The 14,092-nt window shown below is 46.0% G+C and overlaps 1 protein-coding gene across 5 annotated transcripts in view; it reads left to right on the forward strand.

Moving 5' to 3' along the window:
* LNX1 (ligand of numb-protein X 1) overlaps window positions 1-14,092 on the forward strand; it is a 201,979-nt gene that overhangs the window by 87,819 nt on the left and 100,068 nt on the right. The window contains exon 1 of one of the 5 annotated variants that reach the window (XM_004268269.3): window positions 7,015-7,395. The exons of the other annotated variants lie outside the window; for them this stretch is intronic. Coding sequence (XP_004268317.1) covers window positions 7,304-7,395 — 92 coding nt within the window. The 5' untranslated portion in view covers window positions 7,015-7,303. Of the gene's footprint in view, window positions 1-7,014; window positions 7,396-14,092 lie in introns of those variants that run through there. 5 annotated transcript variants of the gene reach the window in all.

Here is a 14,092-nt window from a genome sequence, read left to right on the forward strand (position 1 = left end):
CACATGCCGCGGAGCGGCTGGACCCGTGAGCCATGGCCGCTGAGCCTGCGCGTCTGGAGCCTGTGCTCTGCAGCGGGAGAGGCCACAGTAGTGAGAGGCCCGCGTACCGCTAAAAAAAAAAAAAAAGATTTAACTTAGTCACATCTGCAAATCCCTTTTGCCATGTGAGGTAACATATTCACATGTTCTGAGGATGAGTAGGTGGACATCTTTTGGGGGGGATGGTGGTCATTATTCTGCCCACTGCTGGAGTTTTGCAGGGGGAAGGGTAGAGAAGAGAGAGACAAGGAAAGAAATAGGAGCACTCTCTGGAGAGAAAGTGGAAACACAGCAGTCCTTCCTCAGCCCCTGATCAAGAACTGATTTCGGGCCAAGAATATCCCTAAAAATTGGGATAAGATAGCACCTGGATCTGGGAGCAAGGCCGGAGCAGAAGTGGTGCAGGGGAAGGGCTGGGAAGAGGTGGGAGGCGGGGTGTGCTCTGGGGTGCAGAAGAGAGATGACACAAGTGCACCTCAGCTGCCCAGAGTGGGAATTTTGTTCCCCTGCCCACGCAGGCCGTGTGACCCACACACCTCAAGGAAGCCTGGGGAAAAGACCTGCTGAACACTCAGCTGATAACGAGATGCACATGTGAAAGACAACAGTGAGGAAAGAACCCAAAGCTAGTTGAAATCATCTCTCTGAGCTGCGGCCTCAGAGTCCTTCACAGGCCCCCTCAGCACCCTCGACGATGAGGAAACTCTCATGGGGGAGCTGTTGGGCCCCATGCTTGCTGTGAGTCTCTCCACACTTGGGCTTCCTAAGTAGGTTGAAACCAACATTTCCAAAAATATGTTATATTTGGGCTTCCCTGGTGACGCAGTGGTTGAGAGTCCGCCTGCCGATGCAGGGGACGTGGGTTCGTGCCCCGGTCCGGGAAGATCCCACGTGCCACGGAGCGGCTGGGCCCGTGAGCCATGGCCGCTGAGCCTGCGCATCCGGAGCCTGTGCTCCGCAACGGGAGAGGCCACACACACCAGTGAGAGGGCCATGTACTGCAAATATATATATGTTATATTTGTTAGTCATCAAATGCTTAATATACACTTCCTTCCCTCAGGCTTCCTGAGCATTAGCCAGGATTCAGAATTTGGAACTAATCCAGAGCCTGACTCTAGAGCCCTCTTGGGCCTTGGGCCTGTGACTGGGCGGGTAGACTACCTCTTCCTCCCTCTTGGGCCTTGGGCCTGTGACTGGGTGGGTAGACTACCTCTTCCTCCCCTTAGAAGAGAGGTTAGATTAAGTAGTTACTTAATACAAAAGTAATTAAGTAGTTACTTAGTTACCTCTGGAGTCCCTTAAACTAGGAAAACTCAGAGGTTACCAGAAGGCAAGTGTTTGCCTTACGTTCCTGTATGACGCCTCCAGGCTGGTGGCTGCTTGTGTGTGAGTGTGGTCATATGTTTGTACTAGAAGACAGATTTATTTATCATTTTTGCATTCTTGGTTTCAGTATTTAAAATGTAATGAGTTAAAAAAAATATTCTTTCGGACTTCCCTGGTGGTCCGGTGGTTAAGACTCTGGGCTTCCACTGAAGGGGACATGGGTTTGATCCCCGATCAGAGAATTAAGATCCCGCATGCAATGCGGTGCAGCTAAAAAAAAAAAAAAAAAATTCTTTGGCTGATGGCGCTTTGATGAATATAAACTAGGCAGGCTGAGAATCGACCTAGAATGGAGAACTTCACTGTAATTCTGGCTGAGAACCACCGGGAGACCGATGTGGACCCACACACGCCCTTCCAGGGGGTCCTAGAGAGCTAACAGTTCAGGGCTTCATGAGAAACTCCGCATGTAGGTTTCTCCACCTGTACAATGGGTATTTATGTCAGTTGGCTCCTTGGATACTAAGCTCTTGCAGAAATGAATCACATTTAGAATGTTTCCATTGTCCCTTTAGAAAAGAACATGTGTTCGAGAACTGTTTTCCCAAGGTCTCTGTTCATGGCCTGTCCATAGGATCACGCTAATAATAACAGTAGACTTGAGCCAGGGATGCTGGCTGTTTTTCTGCAGAATTCATGGCATTTGTAAACATTGTTATCCTACTACTTCAGACCCTGGGTTGAATGTAAATCCTGAAGTCAAACGTGTAGGACCAACTGTGAGTGTGCATGCCTAGCTGGACCAGCAATGATGTGGACAACTATGTCTGACTTCCGACTAGAGGGTTCTTCTGTGGAAGTAGATCTGAGCGTGTGAGCTAATGTTTGGAATTTTCTGGATAATTCTGTTGACTTCTGCCCTCTTAGATGCTAGCAGACTCCTGTCACATGGGTCTACTCTAAAGAATGCCCACGAGGGCGATGGGCTTGTTGAGTCAAATGGCAGCCTCCCCAACCAAGGGACGTTGGCAGTGGACATGGTGAGGGCACAGTAGAGGGTCAATTCAATGCATCTCTCTTGACCCAGACCAGCAGTGAGAGGGCACGTGGAGGCGAAGCTTTTCCTTCCTTGATCCTGAGTGGGAGTTATCTTAGCCTCAAGGCTACAGCTTTATGCAATATCATCATCTGCATATATAATATTTATCAAGGATCCACAACAGGCCAGGCCCAGAATGAAAGAAAAATCTATATAAGCCATGATTTCTGCCTCTGAGAAAATGACCTTTGAAAGGTAAAAGAGAGAATTTGAAAACACATACACATTGAATTTTTTCATGGGACAAGTCACGTTGCTCTTGAGTTTCTGTCTCATGGAAGATAATAAAAATGGGAGATAGTGAAGTTGACCCTCCTTCAGCATTTACTGGCACGAATAAAGAGCTCATTGTTCAGTGTTTTGAAAACATCCCTGAATGAAAACGTGATGGCATTAGCACACCTGACTGAAGGTTCTCTAGGGTTATTTTCTTGATTAACTTTAAGCCCAATGTCCTGGAACTTTCTTCCCCAAAGGCCTACCCTGGAACCTCTCCTGACCTTTTCTTCTATCAGGGGCCCTTTTCTGGAGTGTGTTCCATAAACACAGGCTCAGCTAGCTGCCTACAGGGCAGGGAAGATTTTACTGCCAGAGTGAAGGTCTGGGGAGTATTACCCTACGGAAAGGTGGGCAGGTGACAAGTCATGTTGGCCATTTCAGCCTGGGTCAACATCTCCACCCTAACTGTGTTTGACATACATCCTTCATGTGACTTTCTAACCGTGAACTCAATTTTCTCCTGGCCCTACCTGGCTGAGGTCTGCTCTTTTAGCTCTCCTGGGCACAAAAGAGATGGGGCAATGCCTTTGCGTTACTTTCTGAGAGAACCATTGAGTGCCCATCAGATTATGCTCCAAGCAATGCTTTAAAGAAACCACAGGCTCCTGGGCACTTATTTCCAGAAATCTTCCTTACCTTTTTCCTTTCTTCCTGGACATTTTATTATCCATCCATATACATGCTCAATCTCTGCCATCACTCTCATAAAGTATGAAGTCCTTTTTTGCTAATTTGCCTCTGATCAAGAAAGATAGGTCCAAAAAATGGTCTCTTTAACTGAGTTGGATTCTCTTTCATTCAACAAATATTTATTGAGCATCTACTGCATTCTAGGCACTGTGGTGAGGATACAATAGAGAACAGGACCAGTAGAACTCCTGCCCTCAACGAATTCCCTGTCTAGTGAAGAGAAAAGAGACAGGAAAACAGGAGGTGATTGGTGATGGGTGATGTCTGAGCTGACATTGAAGGATAAATAGGACTCAGGCAGGCAGAGCCTGGGTGCATTGATTAGGGTTAGGACTGTTTACTAGCAAGGAAGCTACACAGCAATCCATGAGCATTTGAAGGTAGGATTTTATTTGCAAAAGATTGTATTAGGTAGGATTACATCTGATGGCAGGTAATAAAAAATTCAGGTTATATTGTTCTAACTATGTAAAAGTTTTCTTGTTCTCATTTAACACAAAGTCAGGGGCTAGGAAGCCCACAACTAGTATGATGTTGCCATGATGCCGTCAGGAATCCAGGCTCCTGATTTTCGATTAGCATTCATCCTCAAGTTTGTCACCTCATGGCCGCAAGATGGCTGTTCAAAATCTGTCATCACATCCAAGTTCCATGCGGAAAGAACCAGGCAGGAAGGGCAAAATGCAATGTACAAACTGAGACTCCCTCCTTTAAAGAGCTTTCTGGGATGCCTAACCCAGTCATTTCTTCTTATACCTCATTGGCTAGTATCATGTTACATGGCTGCCTATCTATAGGAGAGGCGAAGTGCATCACCACCACGAACAAAACCTGGGTGCTGTTCAAAGGAAGAAGAGCAGGGCTTCCCTGGTGGCGCAGTGGTTGAGAGTCCGCCTGCCAATGCAGGGGACGCGGGTTCGTGCCCTGGTCTGGGAGGATCCCACATGCCGCGGAGCGGCTGGGCCCGTGAGCCATGGCCGTTGGGCCTGCGCGTCCGGAGCCTGTGCTCCGCAACGGGAGAGGCCAGGGTAGTGAGATGCCCGCGTACCGCAAAAAAAAAAAAAAAAGGAAGAAGAGGAAATTAGATATTGGATAAGAGACCAGCAGTTTCTGCAAGAGCGACAGAAGCAACAACAAAAAACAATACCTTCATTTTTATATTGCATCATATATCCATTAATGCACCTTATCCTATGGAAATACAAGGAGGTGAAAGGCAGACATCCTTCTTTTTTCACAAAGACTTGGAGAAGCAATCTGACCTTACCAAGGTTATCAGAAATACAATCCAGTACACTCTGAAGCCCACAGTATGTGTTATATATGATATTGTTTATGAGTTATGCTCTATACAGTAGATCTTGGACATTCAAGAAGAGTATGTCCCAGGGCTCTGAAACTCTATATTCAGGAAAAGACTGTAACATGCCACATCCCTAATAGAGCAGGAGGAAAGAAAGGTCAGGACCAGAATAGCAAAGCCTCTTGAAAATAGATGCTGAGCTAGCTGCCAGCTAGGCTCATCCACTATTACTAGTGGCTGTTAATAACAGCATTTATAACAATAGCTAACACTCATCGAGTCCTTTGTTCTTACAGGCATTATTTCATTCCACCTTCGTAACAACACTGTGAGTTAAGCATACTATCATTGTCTTTCCTCTACAGAGGAGGATATGGAAGTTCAGAGAGGTTAAGCAACATGCCCAGTGTCACACAGCTCATTCGTGGCAGAGCTAAGGTTCAGATTCAAGCCTGTTTGACTACAGCATCTAAATTCCAAACCTAATTTCCTTTTTACGGCTCTTCACTGGATCTGGCTCACTCTTGCATACCAGACAAAGAGAATGGAATTCAAATTAGGACCTCAAAAAATTATAAATTAATAGATGCCATGCTTTCTCAAGGTTGCTTATCTTCAGATCTAAAGTGTCGGAGTTAAATCTGTACATTCTCAGGGTCTACCGTAGTTAACTCTTTCAGCCCTGCCTTGGGTGAATGCAGATCTCTGATGCCAAATTCCCTCTGACTACACTGTTTATTGCACGTGGTCTCATCCCGGAGATTTTTGTCTGGTCTTCTTCCTGTGAAGTGGAGTTTGCTGTAATTGCTTGGTTATCATTAATGTAACTATCCCTTTGAGCCATTTCTTTTTTTTTTTTAATCTTTATTGGACTATAACTGCTTTACAATGGTGCATTACTTTCTGCTTTATAACAAAGTGACTCAGTTATACATATATATATGTTCCCATATCTCTTCCCTCTTGCGTCTCCCTCCCTCCCACCCTCCCTATCCCACCCCTCTAGGTGGTCACAAAGCACCGAGCTGATCTCCCTGTGCTATGCGGCTGCTTCCCATTAGCTACCTATCTTACGTTTGGTAGTGTATATATGTCCATGCCACTGTCTCACTTTGTCACAACTTACCCTTCCCCCTCCCCATATCCTCAAGTCCATTCTCTAGTAGGTCTGTGTCTTTATGCCCGTCTTACCCCTAGGTTCTTCATGACATTTTCTTTTTTCTTAGATTCCATATATATGTGTTAGCATACGGTATTTGTCTTTCTCTTTCTGACGTACTTCACTCTGTATGACAGACTCTAGGTCCATCCACCTCACTACAACTAACTCAGTTTCGTTTCTTTTTATGGCTGAGTAATATTCCATTGTATATATGTGCCACATCTTCTTTATCCATTCATCCCTTTGAGCCATTTCTATTAAGGTTTAGGCCTTCAGTTAGCAAAATGAATTTTAATGTTCGTAAATATAATATGAGCTAGAAGGAGAGGAGTCTGGGGCTTCTGTGGCATTCCAGAGCTTAGGCGTGCAAAGTAGCCCTAGTGTTAAGATAGACAGTACAGTCTAGAATCACAGATCTCAGTGCTGGAAGAGATGTTATGGCCCAGCCTCTACAGAACCAGGTAGGTAAGGCATTGTTAGCTCCATTTCAAAGAGGAGACGACTGAAGCTCAGAGCTTCAGTGAAATGCCCAGAATCCGACAGCTAGTACCAGAGCCTAATTCAGTTATTCAGGGGTTATGCAGGATGAATGGAGTGACTTGTTCTTACAGATCAGGAGCCTATATACACTGTTTGGACAGAACTTTATGTCTGTCTGTCAAGGCTCTTTATTAGTCTCAGAGAGAATGACAGCGCCTATTCTGACATAGGGACAGTTTGCAGCTTAACAAGGAAACCATCACTTCTCTCGCCTCTGACAGTGTAGTCAGGACAGCACCAGGTAAAATACCCTAAATGCATATTCTAAATATACGTGTATAAGTGGAGTTGGTTCACTTTAACATTCCTGTGTCACAGCATCCAAAGATTCACATTGAGCTCAGAGCTCCAAGCTGTGTTCCAGAAATGCTGATTTCATCCAGTGTCTTCCTCCAACAAGCTGGAGGACAGCTTCTGAGTATTTGCTTATTCACACGGTGGGCTCTGAATATGCCATGTTCACGCCCTCTTCCAACACAGATTAGCTTCCCGCCCATCTGCTCCCAGCCAGTGATGTAGATGTACCAGCTGCTTCCCAAGAACCAGTCGGCATCCTGTAGGAGGGGCAGGTCCCTTTCCCAGGTCCCTTTCCCTGCTGCCTGCTCTCAGCCTCAGCCCTCTCGCCAACCACGGTGGGTCCCTCCGTTCTCACTTCTCCCCATCTGAGAATCAGAGCACACAAACCTCTTATGAGCCCATGATTTAGCAGCACAGCTCCAGCTCAGGGCTCTAAGTCTGATTCTCTATGATCTACTGATTGTGGGAACATGGCAAGGGTTGTTTAAAGGGACTGGGCTGGGCTGGGCCCCTGCAGCTGACAGACAGAAGGTGACTGGGGAAAAAGCTGCCCTCTAATCGGAAAATGAAGGCGCTTCTGTTGCTGGTCCTGCCTTGGCTCAGCCCTGCCAACTACACTGACAATGTGGGCAACCTACACTTCCTGTACTCAGAACTGTGAGTCCCCCTCTCACCGTGCCTGCCTGTGTTTGTGTATTGGGTATGGTCGGGGGTGGGACCTGAGTCCGTTTCTTGGCTGGTATGTCGGTTTAGAGGAATAAATTCCACATGCACTGGATGCACTTGGACAAAACACACTGCCGGCAGTTCAAAGCAGCGTGCTTAGCTGTCTGTGACTTAACAAAAAAACCACCATCTTATTGATGCAGTGCTTTCCCAACAAGGCGTTTTTTTCCCTGCTTCTGTGCCAACACTGCTTTCTCTTTTTTGGTACTCTGCTTTTTCTCAATAGATGTGTCTTCTCTTCCTTCCATAAATAGAACCAAAGAACAGAGGCTGCATGCACAGATGTGCAGTCTCTATCAGGCATTTCTAGTTATGAGCAGATAGCATCCTTTTTTGAGACAGTCGGTCTCCATACCTGCAAACACAAAGAGTATCAGTACAGGGGCAAGATAGCCCTATAGGTAAAAAAAACCTCTACATCCATTTTGTTTTTATTTTTGATAATTTTTATACACGGGAAAGCAGAAAGAACGCTGCAGTGAACACCCATATTCATGTCACCTAGATTTAATGATTAACATTTTGTCACTTTTGCCTCATTTGTTTTATTTTTTTTACAGAAGTGGTTTGGAGTAGATTGCAGTCATCATAACATTTTACCTCTAAATATTTCATTATGCATCTCTAAAAAAGAAAGACATTTTCCACCATGACCTATGTCCATTTTGTAAGGGGAAATGACTCATGTCTCCAACCTTTAGAGTGATATGTTTCTGGTTCTTTTTTGTTAATAAGCTTTGAAAGAGGATTGCAGACTGATGTGAACAGCTTCTAGCAATCAGGTGAAAGGTGCTGCTGTGTGTGCCTCAGTGTTTGCAGAACTTACAAAAATGTAGTTCTCCTTACTCACCAGACTGGTAAAAATAGCAAGAGTTGGCTTATGTACAAATCAGAGTCAGTGGGCAAATGAAGAGGACTCTATAAACAGAGTCCAAAAAGCCCAGACTAGAAAAGCTTGACTGGTCAGATTTAGATAGAGACCCCCACATGTTTAGATATTACCAGTGCCTCTGTTATAGTTAGACAGACTAACCAATTTGCCCAGCACAGTAGATGCTCAATAAATGCTCCATAAGTAGAGAAAAGAATGAATGACCTGGGTCTTTGGAGGCACGTCATTTATTTTGAGGACTCTTCATTTCAGGATTTCCTGGTCCTACCTTATTGGAATGTTACCCCAGTCCACCTTGGATAAGAAGGTTCAAAGAGAAAGTACCTAGCTTAAGCCTGAATAGTGAGCATCTCCGGGGTGATGATGACATTGTGGAAGCTTTTCTAGAAAAATATACAATGGCAGAATTAATTGGGATGGTGAAAAGGCCCTTTCCTCTCTCTTGATGGATGCCGAAGGTACCTATGAAATCTGGTGCCCAAAAGCATTCCTCCCCACCCTTGTCACCGGCACCCCTCCACCTCCACCCCCAGCCCCCATCTGCTATCCTTGTTAGTTGCTGTATTCGTTTCCTAGGGCTGCTGTAACAAATTACATACACAAAACAACACAAGTTTATTCTCTCACAGTTCTGGAGGCTAGAAGTTTGAAATCAAGGTGTCAATAGGGCCACACCCTGTGAAGGCTGTAGGGGAGAATCCTTCCTTGCCTCTTCCAGCTTCTGGTGGCTCCCGGCATTCCTTGGCTTGTGGCTGCATCCCTCCAGTCTCTGCCTCCGTCTTCACATGGCCTTCCACTGTGTGTGCTCTCTGATTCTACATCTTCTTCTCTTCTTATAAGGACACTTGTCACTGGATTTAGGGCCCACCTGGATAATCCAGGATGATCTCATCTTGAGAGCCTTAGCTTAATTGCATCTGTAAGACTCTTTATCCAAGTAGGGTCACATTCACAGGTTCTGGGTGGCATATCTTTTGGGGGCCACCATCCAACCCACGACAGGTGCTAATGAGGAGCCTTTCCATTGAGTTACTTTCTGTTTTATAGCCTAATTAAAGGAAGGCTCTTCATACTGGCTTACCGTTTTCTTTTCTGCACATACATGAATCAAAGGCAACTTTTCTGTTGAATAACTGAGCGAACGCAAGCTGCCCATTCTTTCTGAAACGTGAAGCAATCCAGGAAGCGTGATGCCAGAAAATTGCAAAGACCATGTTCCCATACTGATTTGACTGAACTTTCTTGGAAGCTTCCAGTTGCTAGGGATGCTTTATAAGAGAATCCTGTGCAGCTGTTACCTGATGCTGCTGGTGATCATGAACTAATTGGTGAATGAATGACACATTGCAGGTACTGTGGCAGGTGCTGGAAGGAATACAGGCAATAAAAAATTAGTCACACTACCCACCCTCTAGGAGCTGAGGATCTGATTGAGAAGACAACATTTATGCAGATAAGAAATATAAACAATGATCCAAGGCATAAGAGGGTAAGTCTTTTAAACAGTAGGGCAGGTAACCGGTTGAGAGGAGGTGGAGACTGTGCATTTTGGTGAAATTGATCAGGGAAAGCTTGGGGAGAAGTTGGGGGTTTGAGTGGGATCTTGAAGTAATTAGGGAGGAATTAGGCAGAGTCAGAACTGGAGGGAGAAAGCAGTTTCAGGCAGGGTCAGTTGCACTGGTAAAAAGGGCTAGGAGTTGGCTAACCCTTCGGTTGGTCAGCAAAGGTTTGGAAAACAACTGAGAGCCGTGCGTGGTACTGTGGGTCTGCTCGGCATTCTCAGAGCGGGGGCCGTCGGGTGATGAGGTGCTACCGTAGGCCGCTGGGATCTCGAAGGTGGAGGGGACTCATTGGGAAGCGTGAGAAGCCAGGCTTCCCCCTGCCACCCTCGTCTGAGCTTTGGCATCCGGGCCTTCGGTGAGGCTGGCCCTGTGTCCCGAGCTTCCAGCCGCAGAGCTCCTCCTGGATTTTCCTTTCTCTCTGACACTAAGGCTCTCTCAGGCTGAGTCCTGTTCCCTCAGGGCCCCACTGGAAAACTGGAGCTAATCCAGTAAACGGATTCAAACTTAAGAGGTGGCACCTAGAGGTCTCAAACTCAAATGCCTACAGGAACCAGGCAGGAGTTATCTGAACATGGGATTCATTCGGGTATAAGACCAGAGGAAGAGGTGAGGCCTCTGAACAACTGCTGAGAAAATACATGTATATATATAATGTCTAAAGGTATTTAAACCCAAAATAAAACCAAAACACCATGTCCAATCCAGCAGATCACTTCTGCCTGGTTTGGCCTTGAGGGCCAAGAGTTTATGACCCTGGACAGCTGCTTCTTTAAACATTTCCGTGGACACCTGTTGCCATGACCCAGAGGAGAGTGAATTCCATGGAAGGAGCCTAAAACCAGAATATTTGGTGTAAAGGAGTCCCAGTCAGAGGTTAGGGGACAGGGAGTCTAGGACTACTCCTGGGGTCTACGAAAAACATGCCATAAGGATCAAGGGCAATGCTTTCTTCTACAAGCCCTCACCCGCCGGACTCCCACAAACTCTTTTTGAACTTCCTAGACCCCCAAGCAAATTTATGAAATAGACTTTGAGTCTCGTGGACCTGAGCGTGGATCCAGCCTTCTCATCGTTCTGGGTCTGTTTACAGCCTCACGCGTGACAAGACTTACAGGTGAATGAAGTCCTTGGAACAGCGTGGGTTCTGAGGACCGCCCCCCCCACAGAAGAACCCAGGTCCCGGTTTGTCTTTTAAAATGCAGATGTTTGGGCTCTAAATCAATTCGCTAAAACAAAAATCTTGGCAGGGGAGGGTACATCCATTTTCATGCTTAAGTTCCCCAGGTGATCCTTATGGAGCCCATCCTATTTTCATGCTTAACAAGTTCCCCACGATTCTTATGGAGCCCATCCTATTTTCATGCTTAACAAGCTCCCCAGGTGATCCTTATGGAGCCCATCCTATTTTCATGCTTAACAAGCTCCCCAGGTGATTCTTATGGAGCCCATCCTATTTTCATTCTTAACAAGCTCCCCAGGTGATCCTTATGGGCACTATAATTTAAGAACCTTTAGCTCCAGTTCAGATGCAGACTCACTCTGACTTCCCCCCATGGAAGATCATCTCTGTGCGTCTCCTCCGCGTCTCCTCTGCTGTGTATCACCAGCAGCGTTCCTGTCCATCTCCTCTGCCTGGTGAGTCCTTAGAAGGAGAGCTTTTTGAGAGATGTTAATTTCTGTACACCCAGCTTCTGCGCGGTATAAGCTTAAGTTGAACTAAATGAAATGGATTTGCCTCATGTCTTGGCTAATTCCTTGGCGAGCTGGCCTATCTCAGGTTTTGCAGGAAGCAGCACTGGGCATGAATAACTGAGAGGGCTGCTTCTGTGGTCAGTGATCTCCCATGGCGTTTGTAACGTTTTTTGTTTAGCAAAAATCCTAGGGAAAAACCTTAGAGTTTGGTGGGGTGGTGAGATGCATCTTATGGTCCAGCCCCTACTCTGAAGAGCCATTGACAGAAAATTGAAAGTTTTGTCATCTTTCCTTAGCCTTTCACATTTCTAGCTCCTACAGCCCCTGCAAAGACTTCTTACTGTGTCCTATTTTGGTAGATGCTGTGTTCATGCCCATGGTGTAAAGTTTGAGTGAGTTCTGAGTAGGCATACAGTGAGTTGGAGCCCTGTTTCTCAAAGTAGGTAACTGTCCTTTGTTTTAGAGATGAAGGTATCGATAAGACAGCTAGGTGTGGTCGCTGGGGGATGAGGGGTCCCTGAAACTGGTGCTATTGCTGTAGCTGTGTGGCTTCTCAGAAAGCCGGGGCATGCTGGCTCTCTTTCTAGCTTACAGTCAAATATTCTTGGTTGGGAACCGGCATCACTGTGAACAGTATCCATGCCCGTATCTGGAGACAGAAATTACACTCTCTCCCCTGACTCCTGTAGAAACAGTAGCTCTAAGGAGGGAAGGTTTATTCCCGCTAGAGTTTTGTGCTTGGGAAATTAAAATGAACAACTCCAGTTTTGCAACTTGAATCATTTAAGGTTGTGGAAAAATGTCTCCTGGAGAAACTGCCAGGTGCAGCAGGAGTTATGAGGCAGCCCTGTGTGTGTCGTTCCTGGGACACATGTCTCGGGTCCAAGGAGCCCAACTTCCCATAGCCTCCGTGGCAGAACTTCCTTGAAGCAACCTGTAAAACACACCTCTGACAAATTCCACTGTCTTTGTTGGGGTTCACGGGCCAAAAAGAGCCTTAAATCACACCCAGCTGGGCATTCTGGGCTTTCAAATGAGATGGTTTGCCCTGGTCCGACTTCTCCCTTTCCCCTTCTCTAGGTAAAGGTCATGCAACAGCACTGGCCTCCTCACTGCTGGCTTCAGCCAGACTTGGCCATGAACTACACAGCCTGGGGAGCCATCTTTTTTTTTTTTTTTTTTTTTGCGGTACGCGGGCCTCTCACTGTTGTGGTCTCTCCCGTTGCGGAGCACAGGCCCCGGACGCGCAGGCTCAGCGGCCATGGTTGACGGGCCCAGCTGCTCCGCGGCATGTGGGATCTTCCCGGACCGGGGCACGAACCCGTGTCCCCTGCATCGGCAGGCGGACTCCCAACCACTGCGCCACCACGGAAGCCCGGGAGGCCTCTTTTTTTAAGGGCACAAGGCATATCTAGATTGTTGCCGTTGGATTCTTTCTTGTGTGAATGAGTTGGAAGAGGGTTGAGGGAGAGGAGTGCAGTGGGATGACCTCAGCATCCTTTTCCTCCCCACTTCATTTGCACTGTGTTAACGACTCCCAACACTTTCCAAGTTTAAACCAATAGGGCGAATTCTATGGGTTTGCCAGGAAACGCTTTCCAAGTTGAGTCTCAAAGAAATTGTTTCTTTTTCATCAAAATTGAAGCGGGAAAAAAGAAAAAACTGCTGATCTCTGGATTTTTCTCATCGTATGTTTTGAGAATCTGAAGTTGAGTTTAGATTAGGACTTAGAAGGAAGGAGAGAGAGTTTACAGAGGAAATGGAGTGAGGTGGAGAAATCCTACTCCAATGGAGAGGAGCAAAGCCAGGGCCCATCTGGGTTCAGTGACTCTCAGTGTCTTTCAAAGTGTGGCAGCTCCACACATGTCTAATAGGGCATTTTTCCCTAAATCTACAACTTGTGCATTTGGAAGGAAATTGAAGCCGCATGTTCCTGATTTATTTACACTTCACTCATCAAAATGGTGCTTTGTAATGATTCTTTGTCCAAAGAGCATAGTGATCCCGTTTAATGGTCTTATTTTTCTCCTTGAGAATTAGCAAGTTCTCTTTTGCCAGCAGAAACGCACCACCAGTCCCAAACCATTTGCTTTCTGGTCTAAAAGGCAAAACCCGAGGGCTTCCAGGTACCACTTCAGTGCTTGGCAAATTGTGTCCTGATTATGTCAGGTGGATGAGAGACAGTGGGGATTGTTTTTTATATCGGGCCTCACTGATTGCTTTATGTTTGGTGATTTTTTATTTTATTTTTATGATAAATCTCAGCACAAAAGTAGAGTCTAAGGAATCCCCATGTACCCTAATACCCACCTCCAGTAATTAACAATTCATGGATATCTGTTTTCCTCTATATCGTCCTTTGAAGCACATCTCAAGCATCATACTTCATCTGCTAATATGAAACGTTTTAGTATTTTCCTCTAAAGGATAAAGATTCTTGAGAAATGTAACCATAACACGAATATCACACCAGAACAACCAT

This window comes from Orcinus orca, chromosome 4, assembly GCF_937001465.1.
Source record: "Orcinus orca chromosome 4, mOrcOrc1.1, whole genome shotgun sequence".
Classification (NCBI taxonomy): domain Eukaryota; kingdom Metazoa; phylum Chordata; class Mammalia; order Artiodactyla; family Delphinidae; genus Orcinus; species Orcinus orca.